Below are 20,196 nucleotides of genomic sequence, written 5' to 3'. Positions count from 1 at the left end.
GAAAAAAATATAATTTTCCAATTAAAATATGGTAAAGGAGCTAGACAACATTTTTCTAAAGAAAATATTAGAATGGTCAGTAGGTACACGAAAGTGTGGTCGACACAACTAATATAAAGAAAATGCAAATAAAAAACTCATGAGATATCACTTCACACCTGTCAGGATGGCTATTACGAAAAAGAAAAGAGATGACAAATATTGATGAGGACCTAAACAAAAAGGGAACACTTGTGCGCTATTGCTGGTAATGTATTGGTACAGCCACAGTGGAAAACACTGTGGAAGTTTCTCAAAAAATTAAAAATAAAACTACCACATGATCCAATAATTCCCACTCTGGGTATATATTGAGAGGAAATGGATTCACTGTCTCATAGAGATGTCTGCATCGCCATGCTCACTCAGTATTATTTACAACAGCCAAAAAATAGGGTCATGGAAACAACTAAGTGTCCTATGATGGATGAATGGATAAAGAAAATGTAGTATATATTTACTCAGTGGAATAGTATTCAGCCATAAAAAAGAAAAGAAATCCTGCCATTTGCAACAACATGCATGAAACTGGAAGGCATAATGTTAAGTGAAATATGTCACATAGAGAAAAACAAATACTGTATATCTGATTTATATGTGGAATCCAAGAAAACGGAACTCATAGAAACATAATAGATTGGTGGTTCCAGAGGTGGAGGTTGGGGAAGTCAGATGAATCCATGAAGGTTGTCAAAGGTACAAATATCCAGTTATAAGATAAATAAGTACTAGGGATGTCATTTTCACTATGATAACTACAATTAACAATACTGTATTGAATATTTGAAGGTTTCTAAGACATTAGAACTTAAAAGTTCTCATCACACGAAAAGAAATTTGTAACTATTTAAGGTGGTGGTTGTTAACCAAAATTATTGTGGCAATCATGCCCAATAATTATGTTGTAAAATATAAACTTATATAATATAATATGTCAATTGTATCTAAATAAACTGGAAAAAACTGAAATCAGTCAAGGTAGTTAATCACTTTAATAGAACAGAGGGGAAAAAACCACATAATTATCTGATTTATTAATTCAGAAAAAGTATTTGACAAAAATCTCCAATGCCATCACCATAAAAACAACCAGAAATCTAATAGTAGAAGTGAATGTCCTCAAAATTATAAAGAGAGTTAATGAAAAACCCACTGCTAACGTCATATGCAAATGTGAAACAGTGAAATCTTTCCCTGTAAGATCACATACTAGACAAGTATGCCTGCTTTCACCACTTGTATTAAAAGTTGTGCTGAAAGTTCTATCTAAAGCAATTACATAAGAATAAAAGAATTACATAATAAATGAATTGGAAAGGAAGAAGTAAAACCATGTAATTTTCAGATGTCATGATCTTACATAGAGAAAATCCTAAAAAATGTACAAGAAATTATTAGTCAATAAACTTATTCACTAAACAAGAATAAGTTGTGCTTACATACACTAGCAATAAATAATACCAGAAGAAAATTAAGGACAAAATTCCACTTACAATAGCATCCTTATGTTAAAATAAAAAGAAATTTAACCAAGGGTGAAAGTGTTGTACACTGAAACTATGAAATGAATTGCTAAAATTCAAGGAGCCCTAAATAAATGGAAAGACATTCTGTGTTCATGAATTGGGTGATATGATACTGTTTACTGGCAATGCTTTCCAAAGTGATGTATAGCTTTGATGCAATCCCTGTCATAATTCTAATGAACACAAAGAGAAAGGCTATTACGAAAATTCAAATGGAATTTTAAGGGACCATCAACAGCCAAAACAATATTGAGAAGAAAGAACAAAGTGGGAGGACTCACCCTTCTGGATTTCAAAACAAATACAAATCTAAATTAATCAAAACAATTTGATACTGCCTCAAGGATGGAGACATAGATCAACTGAATAGAATTGAAAGACAAGATATAAACTCATATATCTATTGCTAATTGATTTTTAACAAAGGTGTCAAGTTCATTCAATGGGAAAATAAATCTTCAACAAATGGGCTGGGACAGCTGGTTATCCACATGCAAGACTGAAGTTGAACTTCTTCTCACAGCATATATGAAACTCAACACAAAATGGTTGATGACTGAAATATGAGCGTTAACAACATAAAACCATTAGAAAATGTGAGAAAAATTCCAGACCTTGGATTGGGCAATGGTTTCTTATATATTACATCAAAAACACAAGCAACAAAAGAAAAAAGAGATGAGTTGAACTTCTTCCAAAATTACAAATTTTTGTATATCAAAGTACACTTTCAAGAAAATGAAAAGAAAAGCGTAAGAATGGGAGAAAAATATTTGCAAATCACATTTCTGATAAGGGCGTAATATGCAGGCTATATAAAGGACTCTTACAACTCAACAACAGAGAAACCCATAGACTCGTTGAAAAATGGGTAAAGTACTTGAATAGACATTTCTCCAAAGACGATTTACTCAAAATCAATAAGCACATGGAAGTACGCTCAAAATCATTAGGCATTAGGGAAAAATAAATCAAAACCATGAGATACCATTTCACACCCATTAGGATGGTGAAAACTAACAAATTGTGGCTAGAATGTGGATAAACGGGAACCTCGTACATTACTGGTGGGAATGAAAAATGGAACATTTATGAAAAACAGTTTGATGTTCTTTGGGGTGCCTGGGTGGCTCAGTCGGTTAAGCGGCCTACTTTGGCTCAGGTCATGAACTCACAGTTCCTGGTTTCAAGCCCCACGTCAGCTCTCTGTATTAACAGCCTTTGTCTTGACAGCTCAGACCCTGGAGCCTGCTTCAGATTCTGTGTTTCCCTCTCTCTCTGCCCCTCTCCCACTCATGCTCTCTCTCTCTCTCTCTCTCTCTCTCTCAAAAATAAGTAAAAACATAAGAAAAATTTAAAAAAGAAGTCAGACATAAAAGATCACTTATTGTATGATTCTGTTTACATGAGATATCCATAATAGGTAAATTCATAGGTTATTGGTTCCCTGGTACAGGGATCCTTCATGGGTACAGGATCTTCTTTGCAAATAAAAAAATTCTTTTGGAGTTAAATCGAGGTGATGGTTGCAGAATATTGTTAATGTGCTAAATACTACTGAGTCACACAACTTAAAACACTAGATTTTGTTATGCTAATCTCACATACATTAAAAAAGGCCAGGCAGAAGGAAATTAAACAGACAATAGGAGGAGAAAATAATGTGATCACAAAGGCAGGAACTGATGGAAATACCACTGAGGAATGCTGGCGGTCACCTGCAGATGAAATACACCAGGGACGGAGTCTCCCCTAGAGACTTCCGAGACTGAGATCTTTGTTTCATCCCAGTGAAACTGATTTCCAACAACTGGCCTCCGGAACTGCAAGAAAACAAATGTGTGTGGTTTTAAGGTCCCAGAGTGTGGTCATTTGTTACAGCAACCATAGAAAACTAACATAAAATCTTTATTATCTTTGCTGTGTTCAACCACTGGGTTTTCAATTTAACGTGTTCCTGCAGCATGAGCTAGCATGCTATGTTGTCTGTGTTCTGTTTTTACAAACAGATGATGAGTTTTTCTGTTTGGTGTCAGTTCCTCTTCTCATGCAGTTATTCATTCCTTAAAATCTTTTACTGAGCCTCAGCTCTGAGCTCTCAAGAGTCTTTGTTAGTGAGCAAATCAGAAATTGTTCCTGGCTGCATAGAACTTTTATTCTAATAGAGAAAACAAATAAAAGGAGTAAACACACAAAAATGAATAAACAATATTTTGACCACTGTTATGAAGAAGATGATAGAGATAAATATTTGTGCCCTTTTTTTCCCATGTAAATTTGTTCCTATACAGAATCACATTTCATTAGCTACTCTTGAGCTCTATGGAATAAACATTAGACTCTGAGAATACATATCTAAATGAGATAACATTTGTGGGCTCAAAAGTCTTGCAATTCAGTGCTACAACTAAACCTATAAAAACAAAGCAATATAATTCGTAACTGTTTTAGTAGTTCTATGGAGAAGGTTGGCATATTAGGTGATTGAAAGAGAGATAAGAAAAGGAACAGAAGGGAAAGGATGCTGACATATTTTGAGCAGCTACTCTGTTCCAGGCACCGTGCTACAGTCTGGCTCATTCAGTGCCTGTTTAATAGAAGTCTGTGAGAGAGGCAGTAGTTTCCCCATTAGAAACTCAGAACACTTACATAACTTGCCCTACATCACAAAGTTTGGATTGGAACGGAATTCACATTGGATTTGTTCTCTCTCCGAAACGTGTGCTAAGTCGGCGCTAGCCATTTTGGTTATGATTTGGAGGCTGGTGAGTTTTCAAAAGAAATCATTGTAGAATCAGGATATGCTGGAGAAATTTTATAGTTTTCCCAGCATAAATCCTCCCCACCCCCACAACATCCTCCAGATCTTATGGGAAGCTCTCTGAATCTGTTAGGGTCAATAATACTAGCTGCCAAGCAAGCAAACTGCAAACAGCAGTGACATGACCATAGATGTCTTTCGTGCTTGCATATTGTTCCATTAGTTGTTCTGGGGGAACTTATACAGAGATTCAATTGACCTAGATTCTTTCCATTAGTGGTTTTGTCATTCTTGTGGTCTGAATCCTCTCCATCCAACTGGTAACAAAGAAAAAGAATGAACAGGACATCACCTGGGAAGTTTCATAGTCCAAACTTGGAATTAGCATATATGACCTGTACTTACATTCTATAGTTAAGAACACAAGCACATGGTCACTACTAATTGTATGAAGGCAGAGGAACAGAGCCTATGCTTTTTCCAGGAGTAAAAAGGAAATAGTTTGGGAAAATAACTAACCAGTCTTTTCCACTGTAATGCTTATGATCATCAAATATCCATCTTATACTTCCTTCCACACAGGAAATTTATTATTCACCTCCACTAGGGAGATAACCTAATCCCAACCAACCAATATAGAAGCACAATGTCCAAGAAGTTCAATCATTTTCTCCATCCAGTCCATGTGTGGCTCCTTGTTGCCTAGCAACTTATGCACTAAAAAGAAAACTTAGCTTGTTCCACATTCATACCCAATAAATAATGTTGGGTCTGAGTAAAGATAACCAGGGGAAAAGAAGCCTCCATTCAGAACATACAGTAATGGAAGACAAATAGGATTTCAGTTTAGAAACCTTATGGAATTGACATTACCAAGGCCCCTGATCCTGGTGATGAGATTTATTTCTCTGTGAGACCCTCATTTTTTTTTTTTCTGGAGGAAACTCCATTATCCACTGTTTTCCTCAATACCTAGTCCAATATCTTAAATGTTTTTTTTCTTTTCCATTATGTTTTCTTACCATTTCTGAAGTACATCAAGGAAAAAAAAAAGTATGTCCAATGCAATACTAACAAAGAAGTTTTCTTCATAAACTGCTTTGGTTAAAAAGAATTATCATATTTTTTCTGTATTTTGGATACCTGGATCAGTTACAAAATTAAAGAGATAAATAATATTAGAGTAAATTTTATGTTTGAATACCCTATATGGCCATGAACATTGAGTTATGGCATAGAGTAGATCTAAGTGGGATAAAGTAACTTTCGTGGATTCTACATCACTAAAAGACTAAACCTAGAGAATATTTTGCCCTCTCAACAACCTTCTTGATAGCATTCTTGACCTCTTTGTTCCTCAAGCTGTAGACCACAGGGTTCAGCATGGGGATGACCATAGTATAGAACACAGATGCGATTTTGTCTGTATCCATGGAATGACTTGAACTTGGTTGTACATACATGATGATGACTGTCCCATAAAATATGGAAACTGCAACAAGATGAGAAGCACAGGTAGATAAAGCCTTTTGGTATCCCTCACCTGACTGTATCTTCAAAACGGTAATAAATATGAACATGTAGGAAATCAAGATAACTAGAACTGCAAAAAAGATATTAAAGCTTGAAATAAGAACAAGAATCAGCTCATTAGTGTCTTTATCTGAGCAAGCCAGGGTCATGACTGCTGGAATATCACAGAAAAAGTGATGGACTACATTGGACATACAGAAAGAGAGATAGAATGTGTCTCCAATGTCAATAGCAGCAGTTAGAAAAGCAAAGACATAGGAGCCTATGGCCAGACGAGCACACACAATCGTTGTCATGGTGGTGGTGTAATGCAGGGGTTTGCACACTGCTGCATAGTGGTCATAGGCCATTGAAGCTAAGAGGTAACTTTCCACAGTCGCAAAGAGAACAAAAAAGAACATCTGGGCGGCACACGCATTGTAGGAGATGACCTTGTCTCCTATAAGTAATCCAGCCATGACCTTAGGAGTGATTGTTGAGGAGTAACAAAAGTCTACCAGGGACAGGTTACTGAGAAAGAAGTACATGGGAATGTGGAGACGAGAGTCGAACAGGATCAGCACGATCATCCCCAGGTTCCCAATCAGAGTGACAAGGTAGATGAGGGTGAACATTAGAAAGATAGGAACTTGCAGCTCTGTGTTATTGGTTAGTCCCAGCAGGACGAATCCTTTCACCTCTGTATTATTCTTCATGGATGTGATTTGCATATCACAAGATGCTCTGTGGTTCTGTGGCAAAGAAAAGTAAAGGAACACAGTGATGAACAAAAACCAGTTGCACAATAATTGAAATGTACAAGCATTTTTTTTATTAGAGCAATATTTTTGTTCTTCAATATTCTTCATTTCTAAAGCATGGGCATGGCAACACAATTTAGTGATAACTTATCTCTAGAGTAATACACTTTTGGATAGGATGGGTCCTTACAGATCACCTCCAACTTTTAGATTTTATAGATGAGTAAACTAAGTTACAGGAAAGGCTAACGAGTTGTCAAAGTTCATATGCCTGGAATCTCCTATTTCATATCTTTTTAAAAATGTTTAATGTTTATTCAATTTTGAGAAAGAATGAGAGAGAGCAAGTGGGGGAGGGACAGAGAGAGGAGGACAGAGGATCCAAAGTGGGCTCTGTGCCGACAGCAGCAAACCTGACCTGGGGCTCGAACTCACACAAGATCATGACCTGAGCTGAAGTTGCATAATTCACAAATAAATACATAGTAGACACAGTGGACTAAATACAGCATTAGAAGCATGTACAGTCAACAAAGCCAATTCTGAACAGAAGGTATAGCATTGGATGTAAAGTATTCGACTCTGAGAAGCATGTGTGTGCAATCACATATCACCCCTACCATTTACTGGGAGACATTTGTCCTAATTTAACTTCTCTAAATCTCTGTCCACCAGCAAAAAGGCATTGGAAACCGCCTCAAGGGATTATTGTAAGAGTTAAAAGAAATGATGTATAAACAGAGTTAGCACAATGTGGGTGCTCAAGCCTGATGAGTACTAGCTATAATATTAGCATAGAACAATCATCTCCATGTTGGTTTAGGAAAGTCAAGTGGCAGATGTCGGGGCTGGGTTTTAAAATCTGGTGGCCTTAACCTTTGATTTGCCATTTTTGCACATTCTGTCTATGAAAATATTTTGTTTCCCCCACATTTCTCACTCCGTGCTCATGGCTGGGTCAATCATTTTGTGTGAGAACCTGGGGATCTTCAAGTTTTCTTTTTCTTAATGTCTTTCTTGAGATCCACGTTTTACCTTTTGGTGAAGTACTCCCCTTTAACTTAGACTCATTCTTACCATCATTCCTATCAACACTTAGCTGGATCACAGACACTGAAGGGTGAAAATTCGTGGCACGGGGGTTAATACTAATCTGTAGATCTATTCATGAGGAAGCACAAATCTTTGTATTTTTAGTTGAAGCTTTGTGAAAGACATTCATTCTTTGGTAACCACTATTCTCTATCATCTTCCTCGTGGCTCCTAAACATATTCTTTTACAGATCTTCACCTTAAAGTATTTGTGTTTGTCAATACCTCATCCACATAGTAATATAATAGATTGTCATGATATCACACCTATATCTATGGTCTATGATGACTAATAGTTCTCCTGAGGTTAGTAACAGCTTAAATTTCCTGCTTACATGTAGTGTATCTCATAGATCAAGAGACAAATATATGGATAATAGATGATACTGATGATGATGATGATGATGATGATAGGAAAATAGAAATAGAAGAAGAGGAAGGGATATAATTATGTAGGCATACTCACACACCATATACCTATAACTTTACATTTAAGAAAATGGAAGATTCGAGAAGTCATGTGTCTTCTTAAAATTCTACAGCTAGTATGAGATATTTAAGATACAGACCCATGTCTAACTGATCTTAATGCCTGTAGCTTTCACCACTGCCTTGTCAGATTTTCTAGATGAACAAATAGTAACAGAGTAAGTTGTAGGGAAATAATAGTGAAGAATGTGTAAGGGTTTTGGTAGCTTCCTGATGATCTTTCTGGAGTCTAAAGAAGTATCATTTCACCTTGTCTGGTTAGTTATCCCTTCAGTGACAAGTCAACACATTACCACCTACTCAATCAGAATACCATCTATCACAGTTTTTTGCTATCCTCTTAAGAAATTACAATGCTGATGACAATGTTTTGCCTTTGACGCCTACACTTATGCCAATGTTCAGAAATAGTGTCCAAGCAACCAGATAAGAGATCAATAACCCACAGAAGATGTAGCCACCCTGCTGTTTCTGCATCAATCACATATTTCACTGCAAATGTATATTGAATCTAGAAGCTTACCTTGCTCTTGAAAAGAAGAGAAAGACAGTTCTGAATTGTGAGTCTGCAATCAGGAACTCATCCCTAGAAGAATGTTATAAATAATGTAGGAGAAATTCTGTCTCATGTTCTGGTGAAGACATTCCAAGTTTCCTGAAGCATGAAGACATGCAGAAAGGATCATTAATGTGAGTCTCCTAGGAAGCCTGCATTTAACAATTGCATTTACCATGGATTTCTCTGGGTATGCGGAAATTATTTACCTTCTGCTCATCTCAGTTTCCTTCTTTATGATAAAGAGATAATAAAGTGATCTCTCCCACATACCTTACAGAATTGTATCTGCGACCAGCAAGTGAGGGTGGGTGCATGAAAGACCTTAGTAAAGGCTTAACTTTTCAACATGAATCAATTTTGTTTTTATTTCAGGGTGTTCTCCCTGTCTGTCATTGCAGACTCACTGAAACTACCCAGTTGGGGCAGAAGCTGGTATCGCCAACAGTTGTAGCTTTCAGTTCAATAAATTATGACCAAGTAGGCTCTGCTCAGAATCTGGTCCTTTTAAATAAGGGCTGGCAGAATCATGATGGGATTCCAGCATCTAATGAACAAGAACAAGTAGAAAATTATACAGGGATGGAACTCTTGGGGGAACAGAATCCCCATGAGGGCAATCACTTCTTTTCATTGTACTTACTAAGGAGGAAACAACTGAACTGTGTGTAGGGACATAATTCGATATGCTGAGTAGCATATATGTTTATTGGCAGTCTTGCTGTCTTTTCTTCCTCTACCCCATTTACAAAATTCAAGTGCCTTTTACACACGTCAAGAGTAGCTTTGTTTAATCCATTTATAATTATTTTGATTTTTGATGTTTGACTGTATTTTTTTATTGAAGTATAATTGATAGACAATGTTAATTAGTTTCAGGTATACAACATAATGATTAACAACCCTACACATTATACTATGCTCACCACAAGTGTAGCTACAATGTGTCACCATACAACTATTACGATACCATCAACTACATTCCCTCTGATGTACCTTTTATCCCCATTTCTGAAAATTACTTTTGTTTTTTATCTGCCACATTTTGTATTATGTTTTTCGCCTTTCTGTTTTTGAGATGCGACAACTAAGTCTTAGAAATTGTAAATATTGATAAATAGCATCCAGGTTTTTTCCTTCTTGAGTTTACAAGGAACAAATATGGCACATGGGTCAAAGAGATGAAGATTAAATTCTGCCTTAATTCTGGGTGGTCAATTTGAAAGTTTGGTTCAAACCTGTAGGAAGATGGGTTGCTCTTCTCCAATTTACCCTTCTGTAGTTAGTGCTGATGGTGCTCTGCCCACATACCCTTGGTGCTCCTCACCGCTGTACAGGCCAACACTTACTGTGGGAAAAAAATGAATCTGACACTTGTATCTTTTTAAATATTTATTTATTTAAATTCAAGTTAGTTAACATACAATGTAGTATTGGTTTGAGGAGTAGAACCCAATGATTCATACTTACATATAACACCGAGTGCTCATCCCAACAAGTGCCCTCCTTAATGCCCATCACCCAGTTAGCCCATAACCCTACTCATCTGCCCTCCAGAAACCCTCAGTTTGTTCTCTGCATTTAAGAGTCTCTTCTGGTTTGCCTCCCTCTCTGTTTTTATCTTATTTTTCATTCCCTTCCCCCATGTTCATCTGTTTTATTTCTTAAATTCCACATATGAGTAAATTCATTTGATATTTGTGTTTCCCTGACTGACTTATTTTGCTTAGTATAATACACTCTAGTTCCATCCACATTGTTGTCAATTGTAAGATTTCATCCTTTAGATTGCTAAGTAGCATTCCACAGTATATATACACCACATCTTCTTTGTTCACTTGTCAGTCAATGGACACTTAGACTTTTTCCATAATTTAGCTATCGTGATAGCACTGCTATAAACATTGGGGTGCAGGGGCCACCTGGGTGGCTCAGTTGGTTGAGCATCCTGCTTTGGTTCAGATCATGATCTCGTGGTTCACGAGTTCGAGCCCCACATCTGGCTCACTGCTGTCAGCCTGTCAGTGCAGAGCCCACTTCAGATCCTCTGTCTTCCTCTCTCTGCCCCCCACACTTGCACTTGCCCCAAAATAAGTAAATAAATACAAATTTAAGAAAAACATTGGGGTGCATGTGCCCCTTCAAATCAGCGGTTTTGTATTCTTTGGATAAAAACCTACTAGTGCAATTGCTGGGTCATAGGGTAGTTCTATTTTTAATTTTTCGAGGATCATCCATAACTGTTTTCCAGAGTAGTTGCACCAGTTTGTATTCCCACCAGCAATGCAGAAGGGTCTTTTACTGCATCTTCACCAACATCTATTGTTGCCTGAGTTGTTAACTTTAGTCATTCTGACAGGTGTGAGGTGATATCTCATTTTGGTTTTGATTTGTATTTCCCTGATAAGGAGTGAAGTTGGGCATTTTTGCATGTGCCAGTTAGCCATCTGGATGTCTTCTTTGGAGAAGTGTCTATTCATGTCTTTTGCCCATTTCTTCACTGGATTATTTGTTTTTTGGGTGTTGAGTTTGATAAGGTCTTTATAGATTTTGGATACTAACCCTTTATCTAAAATGTCACTTGCAAATATCTTCTCCCATTCTGTCAGTTGCCTTTTAGTTTTGTTGATTGTTTCTTTTGCTGTGCAGATGCTTTTTATCTTGATGAGGCCCCAACAGTTCATTTTTGCTTTTGTTTTCCTTGCCTCTGGATACATGTCTAATAAGAGGTTGCTGTGGCTGAGGTCAAAAGGTTGCTGCCTGTTTTCTCTGTAGGATTTGGATAGTTTCCTGTCTCACATTTAGGTCTTTCATCCATTTTGAATTTATATTTGTGTATGGTATAAGTAAGTGATCCAGTTTCATTCTTCTAAATGTTGCTGTCCAGTTTTCCCAGCACAATTTGCTTACATGACTCTTTTTTCCATTGGATCCTTTTTCCTGCTTTGTCGAAGATTAGTTGGCCATACGTTTATGGGTCCATTTCTGGGTTCTGTATTCTATTCCATTGATGTTTATTTTTGTACCGGTACCATACTGTCTAGATGATTACAGCTTTGTAGTATATGTACCTTGAAGTCTGAAACTGTGGTGCCTCCAACGTTGGTTTTCTTTTTCAACATTACTTTGGCTATTCAGGGTCTCTTGTGGTTCCATACAGATTTTAGAATAGTTTGTTCTAGCTCTGTGAAGAATGCTGGTGTTATTTTGATAGGGATTGCATTGAATGTGTAGATTGCTTTGAGTAGTATCAACATTTTAATAATATTTATTCTTCCAATCCATGAGCATGGAATATTTTCCATTTCTTTGTGTCTTCTTCAATTTCTTCCGTAAGGTTTCTATATTTTTCATTGTACCTCTATATTTTTCATTGTATATATTTCATTATACTTTTACCTCTTCGGTTAGGTTTATTCCTAGGTATCTTATGGGGTTTGGTGCAATTATAAATGGGATCGATTCCTTGATTTCTCTTTCTGCTGCTTCATTATTGGTATACAGAAATGCAACCAATTTCTGTATGTTGACTTTTATATCCTGCGACTTTGCTGAATTCCCATATCAGTTCTAGCAGTTTTCTGGTTGAGTCTTTCCAGTTTTCCATGTAGAGTATCATATCATCTGTGAAGAGTGAAAGTTTGACTTCTTTGCCAATTTATATGCCTTTTATCTCTTTTTGTTGTCTGATTGCTGAGGCTAGGACTTCCAGTACTATGTTGAACAACAGGGGTGAGAGTGGACATCCTTGTCATTCTCCTGAACTCAGGGGGAAAGCTTTCAGTTTTTCCCCATCAGGATGATATTAGCTGTGGACCTTTCATATACGGCCTTTATGATGTTGAGGTATGTACCTTTGTCCCTACTTTGTTGAGAGTTTTTATCAAGAATGGATGCTGCATTTTGTCAAATGCTTTTTCTGCATCTATTGAGAGGATCATGTGGTTCTTATCCTTTCTTTTATTAATGTGGCATATCACATTGATTGATTTGCAAATATTGAACCAGACCTGCATCCCAGGCATAAATCCCACTTGATTGTGGAGAATAATTCTTTTAATATACTGTTGAAATCGATTTGCTAGTAACTGGTTGAGAATTTTTGCATCCGTGTTCATCAGGGATATTGGCCTGTAATTCTCCTTTGGTCTTGGAATCAAGGTAATGCTGGCTTTTTAGAATGAGTTTGGAAGCTTTCCTTTCATTTGTATTTTTTTGGAACAATTTGAGGAGAATAGGTATTAGCACTTCTTTAAATGTCTAGTTGAATTCCCCTGGGAAGCCATCTAACCCAGGTCTCTAGTTTGCTGGGAGATTTTAGATTACTGATTCTATTTCTTTGCTGGTTATGGGCCTATTCAAAATTTCGATTTCTTACTGTTTCAGTTTTGGTAGTGCATGAATTTCTAGGAATTTGTCCATTTCTTTCAGATTTCCCAGTTTGTCAGCATACAATTTTTCATAGTACTCTCTTATAATTGTTTATATTTCTGTGGTGTTGGTTGTGATATGTTCTCTTTCATTCATAATCTTATCTATTTGGGTCCTCTCCCTTGTCTTTTTGATAAGTCTGACAAAAGGGTTTATTGGTTTTGTTTATTCTTTCAGAGAAGCAGCACTTAGTTTCATTGATCTGTTCTACTGGGTGTTTTGTTTGTTTGTTTGTTTCTATATCATTTATTTCTGCTCTAATTCTGATCTAATCTTTATTATTTCCCTTCCCTTATTATTATTTGCTGTTCCTTTTCTAGCTCCTCTGGGTTAGGTTGTACATTTGAGACCTTTCTTACTTCTGGAGATAGGACTGAATTGCAATGGACTTTCCTCTTAGGATTGCCTTTGCCGCATCCCAAAGAGTTTGGACTGCCTTTTTTTCTTTCATTTTTCTTGGCTTCCATATATATATATATTTAAGTTTATTTATTTATTTTGGAGAGAAAGATAGACACCTCACAGGAATGACACAGAGAGAGAGAGAGAGAGAGAGAGTGGAGACTGATCCAATGAAAGACATCTTCATCACTTCAAGACTTACCCATTATGAATAAAGCAGCTATAAATATCTAGGTGCAGAGTTTGAGTAGATGGAAGTTTTTAGCTCTTTTGACTAAAGAACAAAGAGAAATTGCAAGATAATATGGTAAAAGTATGTTTACTGTTTTTTTAAATGTTGATTTTTTATTTTTGAGAGACAGAGAGCAAGAGAGAGTGTGGGAGGTGCAGGGGGGGTGGGGACAGAGGATCCAAAGCGGGCTCTGTGCTGACAACAGAGAGCCCGATGCAGGGCTTGAATTCACAAACTGTGATATAATGACCTGAGCCGAAGTCGGACACTTAACAGACTGAGCTACCCAGGGGTCTCATATGTTTGGTTTTGTAAGAAACTGACAAACAGTCTTCCAAAGTAGCTGTACCATTTTGCTTTCCCACCAGCAGTGAATAAGAGTTCCTGTTGCTCTATATCCTCCCCAGCATTTGGTATTGTCAGGGTTCCAGATTCAGGCCATTCTGATAGGTGTGTGGTGGTATTTCACTGATTTTTTTTTTAATGAGGTATAATTCACATACAACTTTAGCTTTAGGCATAGAACCTAATGATTCGATATCTGCATACATTGTGAAATGAGCATTACTAAAAATCTAGTGAACCTCCATCATTAAACATAGTTACAGATTTTTTTCTTGTTTTAAGTTATATTCCCTCATGACATATGCTGTGGATCATCTTTCCATATGCTTATTTGTCTTCTGTATGTCTTGTTTGGTGAGGTGTTTGTTACGGTCTTTGTCTTTTAATCAGCTTGTGTTTTTTTGTTTTGTTTTGTTTTGTTTTGTTTTACTTATTGTTAGGTTTTAAGAGTTCTTTGTATGTGTGGGTAACAGTCTTTTATCAGATGTGGTTTTTGCAAATATTTCCCCCAGTCTGTGGCTTGTCTTGTCATTCTCTTGAAGATATCTTTCATAAGCAGAAGTTTTTAATTTTTATGAAGTCCAAGTACTCAATTGTTTTCGTTCATGGATCGTGCCTTTGGTGTCATCTCTAAAAAGTCATTGCCAAACCCAAGGTCATCTAGGCTTTCTTCTGTTACCTTTCAGGAGTTTTATGATTTTGTATTTTATATTCAGGTCTATGATCCATTTTGAGTTAATTTTTGTGTAGGAGGTAAGATTTGTGTGTAGATTCACGTTTTTCCATGAGGATGTCCAGTTATTCCAGCATCATTTGTTGAAAACGTTATCTTTGCTTTTCATTGGATTGCCTTTGCTCCTTTATTACAAATTAGTTGAATATATTTATGTAAGTCTATTTCTGGGCTCTCTATTTTGTTCCACTGATCTATTGGTCTATTCTTTTGCCGATACCTCACTATCTTTTTTTTTTATCATGATAAGTGTACTCTTAATCCCCATCACCTATTTCACCCACTCTCCCGCCAGCCTCATCTCTAGTAACCATCAGTTTGTTCTCTGTACTTAAGTGTCTGTTTCTTGGTTTGTTTCTCTATCTTTTTTCCCTTTGCTCATTTGTTTTCTTTCTTAAATTGCACATAAGAGTAAAAGCATATATTTGTTTTTCTCAGACTGACTTATTTCACTTAGCATAATACTTTTTAACTCCATACATGTTGCAAGTGGGAAGTTTTCATTCTTTTCTATGGTTGAATATATATATATATATATATATATATATATATATATATACCACTTTGTTGTTAACCACTCATCAGTCAATGAACATTTGGGTTGTTTCCATAATTTGGCTATTGTAAATAAAGCTGTAATACCTCATCATCTTGATTATTAAAATTTTATAGTAAGTCTCGAAGTTCAGTAGTGTCAATTTCTAATTTTGTTCTTTCCCTTTAATATTGTGTTAGCTCTTCCGGGTCTCTTACATTTCTCTATAAACATTAGAATCAATTTGTTGATATTTACAAAATAACTTACTGGGATTTTGTTTGAGACTGCAATGAATCTATAGGTAATATTGGGAGAAATGACATCTTGACAATATTGCATCTTCTTATCCATGAAAATGGAATATCTCTCCATTTACTTAGTTATTCTTTGGATTCACTCAACAACATCAGAGTTTTGTAGTTTTCTTCATTAGATTATGCATATATTTTCTGAGATTTATAACTAAGTATATCCTTTTTGGGGTGCTAATATAAAAGGTTTTGTATTTTTTATTTCAACTTCCACTTGTTCCTTGTCAGTATATAGGAAAGTGATAGAATTTTGGGTATTAACCTGGCAGCATACAACCCTGCTATAATCAATTAGTACCAAGAGGGTTTTTTATTTGTCTATTATTTCAGATTTTTCTGCATAGACAATCATATCACCTGTGAACAAAGACAATATTTATTTCTTCCTTCCCAAAGCCTCCATCTTGTGTGATTCCATCCATATAACATAGGGTTGGAAAACAAAAAAGCTCAGTGATTTCCAAGGGTTGGAGGAGTAAGAGTGGCTGTCTATAGAAGGAATGGAAATGGAAATTTTAGGATGATAATATATTCTTTAGGGTACTGAGCTGGTGAACACATGACTCTGTACTTGTTAAAACCCATAGAACTGTACATAGCAAAGGTAAAATTTAATATATGTAAATCAGGAGAATCAGCCAGGAGCACAGGAGAATCCCAGAAGTGAATATAGACTGTGAAAAAAAAATCTAAATGTACTACAAATGTATGAATTAACCTCACTGAAGGGAAAGAAGGAAAGAAATGCATTAACTTCAGTAATGCTGGAAATCAGTGTGTTGATCAGAAACTGCAAAGCTAAAAATAAAAGAAACTATTTTAAAATGTTGTACTTTACTTACTATTGTATATGTGCATTTAGTAAAGTATATGTTTCTCATGGGGGGGGGGATGGGCTAACAATTATGGAACTGCTCTACTTGTTAATTTGTCACACAAATAAATGGATGAATGAGATTGTTGAGACCCAAGTTTCTCACTATTATAAATGGAAATTATAGATAATACAGGGGGAATGTTGGATAAACAGATTAGAATCAGAGGCATCAGTATGCACTAATGTTCAGTTTAATATAGATACGAATGATAGGTAGGGGAAATGGTATAATTATGAATGTATACAGACTAATATGCTGCCTACTTCTGTCAACAAAAAGACCTAGAAGAAGTGGAACTCCAGTATCAGCAAGCACACTCAGCATCCGAGTCTTGGCTTTTAAATACCATTCTCTAGTAAAATAATTAAGGGGTCTTAATAGAAATCGTCAATTCTGTGTTAGGGGCAGAGAAAATACAAGATGAGCCCAGAGCATCATGTAATACCATAAAGTAAGGACGTGCTCAAAACACAAAAGAATGAACCAATGTCAAAGGGACACAGGAGTTAACCGAAAGAGTCTTGAATGGTGAGAGTGGAACAATTTGAACAAAAATAAGTAACCTTGTATTGGTTGTTTTGTAACATATAAAGCCAATAAATGAGAACACATTCAGATAAATAAATGATTGGGTAAATAAATAATTGAGGGAAAAGAAGCAAATATTGTTTTTTTAAAATTTTAAAAAAATGTTTATTTATTTTTGAGACAGAGAGAGACAGAGCATGAACGGGGGAGGGCCAGAGAGAGAGGGAAACACAGAATCCGAAATAGGCTCCAGGCTCTGAGCTGTCAGCACAGAGCCTGACGAGGGGCTCAAACTCACAGACCATGAGATCATGACCTGAGCCGAAGTCGGACGCCCAACCGACTGAGCCACCCAGGGACCCCGCAAATATTGTTAACAGAAGAACTTCAAATAAGTTATTTAAATATTGCCCTCTCCAGAATGTGGAGCTTACTGCTCCAACACCTGGAGAGTGAGCTGAACTTTGTGACTTATTTCTTTAAAACAGACCTTAGAAAAAAGGAGGAAAAGTAACTCCACAAAGGAGAAACCTTGCAATCTTCATGGATGACATGTGATCAAGGTTAATGTTATCAGGGATAAATCATCTTGATAGCATGTACCCTTGATACGATGTGATGAGAAGAACATTTCACCTTAGTGGTAGTACTCTATGAAAACTATAATACCAATCTCATCATGAGAAAACGTCAGAAAATCACTACTGAAGGACATTTTATGATATACCTGATGAGTACTCTTCAAAGCTGTCATGACCATCGAAAACAGGGACAGAGAGTTTGTCATAGACCAGAAGAGACTAACGAGGTATGACAGCTAAATATAAGAAGAGGAAAAGGATGCTACTAATGAAATCTGAATAAAGTCTGAAATTTCAAAAATAATATGATGTCACGCTTGGTTTCCTAGTTTTACAAATTTGCCAGGTAATATAAGATTACATTGTAGGGGAAACCAGCCAAGAGCTGTATTAGTTGCCTATGGTTGCTATAACAAATGGCCGCAAACTTGGAGGCTTAAATAATATGTATTCATTCTTTCACAGTCTAGAATCCAGAAATCCAAAACCAGTTTTCCTGGACAAAAGTCAGTGTATTAGAAGAGCCATGCTCCCTCCATAGGCTCTAAGACAAAATCTATTTCTTGCGTCTCCCATTTTCTGGTGACCACTGTCATCCACGGTTTGTGGTCACATTACTTCAATCTGTTTTCAAGGTCACATTGTCTACTCCTCTTTTACCTGTGGTCACATCTCTCTGACTCCCTACGTATACATGGCATTTCCTCTATCGTCCACACAGAAAATCTGGGATAAAATCCGTAAGTTAACCACATATGCACAGTCCTTTTAGAGCATATAAGGTAACTTTTGGAAGGTTCTAGGAATTAGGTTGTGAAATGTCTTTGCAGGCCATTATCCGGACTGTCACAGAGTTATACTGAACATTCTACACTGTTTTGAAAAATTTCTGTAACTCTGAAATAGTTCTAAAATTAAATAATTATTCAAAATAATAATTAGAAATGTTTTCAATAGGAGAAGCCTCACCATAAACATCAAAGTGAATGTTTGTGTTATACTACACTGACCCCACATAGTAGCATGAGAATATTAGTATATTCAAGCACAGTCTTACAAATACCAAAATAATAAAGCTTCCTAGGAGTCTCAGAGCATAATTCAAATAAAGAGGTGAAAAATATTGGACATAAATTTCTATTCTAATACATAAATTAAAATTTTAAATCATTATTATTAAAACCTAGCAACATTCCACTTAATTCTGGGAAATTTCCTACTCCAATGTGTGTGTATCCTCATGGGCACATGCATGCACTTCTGTTCATGGTCTCATTTGTGCCCCTATTTTATGTGTTTCTGCATTAATGTGGTAGAAAAAAATGCATGTACAGTAAATGAATAAACCCATATCTTTACTCAGTTTTTGACAAGGAGGCCCCAAGTCATCTTAACCATTCTTGTTCAGTATTGTATTTCTGTATATGTATTTTCTTTTTTCAGGACAAGAGATATTGAATAAGTAAGGATACAATTTCAGACTCTTAATTTCACTGTGGTCCTAACAAAACTAGATTCATTTACATTGTACAATGTTAAAAATCACAATCTTAAAGATAATTTTGTCTCTGAAATGACCTTCATGAGTGCACTCTTAACCTCTTTGTTCCTCAGGCTATAGACCACAGGGTTCAGCATGGGGATGACCATGGTGTAGAACACAGATGCCATTTTGTCTGTGTCCATGGAATGGCTGGAACTGGGCTGTAAGTACATAAAAATGACTGTCCCATAGAAGATGGAGACTGCAGAGAGGTGAGAAGCACAGGTAGATAAAGCCTTCTGATATCTAGTAGATGAGTGCATATTTAGGATGGTGAGAAATATGAATATGTAGGAAATCAAGATGACCATGAGAGCAAAAAAGCTGTTGAAGCTCACTACATAAACAAGAACCAGCTCACTGACACGTCTATCAGAGCAAGAAAGAACCATGACTGCAGGTACATCACAGAAAAAATGATGAATCACATTGGACATACAAAAGGAGAGACTGAACGTGTCTCCAGTGTGGATAGAGGCATTCAGGAAACCACAGGCATAGGAAACTATGGCCAGACATGCACACACACCTGTCGTCATGGTGGTGGTGTAATGGAGGGGTTTGCACACTGCTGCATAGCGGTCATAGGCCATTGAAGCCAACAGGTAACTCTCCACAGTGGCAAAGGCTGCAAAAAAGAACATTTGAGCAGCACATGCATTGTAGGAGATGACCTTGTCTCTTATAAGTAATCCAGTCATGACCTTGGGAGTGACAGCTGTAGAGTAACAAAGGTCCACTAGAGACAGGTTACTGAGGAAAAAGTACATGGGAGTGTGGAGACGAGAGTCCAACAGAATCAACACTATTATCCCCAGGTTTCCAACCAGAGTGATGAGGTAGATGAGGGTGAACACGATAAAGAGGGGAACCTGCAGTTCTGGATCACTGGTTAGTCCCAGCAAGATGAACTGCATCACTTCTGTCCTGTTATCCAT

The 20,196-nt window shown here is 36.6% G+C and overlaps 2 protein-coding genes across 2 annotated transcripts; both read right to left on the bottom strand.

Moving 5' to 3' along the window:
* Positions 1-5,609: 5,609 nt before the first annotated feature.
* On the bottom strand, positions 5,610-6,557 carry LOC122482822 (olfactory receptor 5B17-like). The gene has a single exon (XM_043579117.1). The coding sequence runs from the start codon at positions 6,552-6,554 to the stop codon at positions 5,610-5,612; it is 945 nt and encodes a 314-aa protein (XP_043435052.1). The 5' UTR covers positions 6,555-6,557.
* Positions 6,558-19,257: 12,700 nt separating this feature from the next.
* LOC122482821 (olfactory receptor 5B3-like) lies at positions 19,258-20,196 on the bottom strand. The gene has a single exon (XM_043579116.1). The coding sequence runs from the start codon at positions 20,194-20,196 to the stop codon at positions 19,258-19,260; it is 939 nt and encodes a 312-aa protein (XP_043435051.1).

This window comes from Prionailurus bengalensis, chromosome D1 (genome assembly GCF_016509475.1).
Source record: "Prionailurus bengalensis isolate Pbe53 chromosome D1, Fcat_Pben_1.1_paternal_pri, whole genome shotgun sequence".
NCBI classification, from domain to species: Eukaryota; Metazoa; Chordata; class Mammalia; order Carnivora; family Felidae; genus Prionailurus; species Prionailurus bengalensis.
The sequence above is the reverse complement of the archived record's forward strand: the minus strand, read 5'-3'. Positions and strand labels throughout refer to the sequence as shown.

Coding starts and splice junctions, on each gene's coding strand:
- LOC122482822 (XM_043579117.1), bottom strand. CDS start 6,554: ATGAAGAATAATACAGAGGTGAAAGGATTCGTCCTGCTGGGACTAACC.
- LOC122482821 (XM_043579116.1), bottom strand. CDS start 20,196: ATGGATAACAGGACAGAAGTGATGCAGTTCATCTTGCTGGGACTAACC.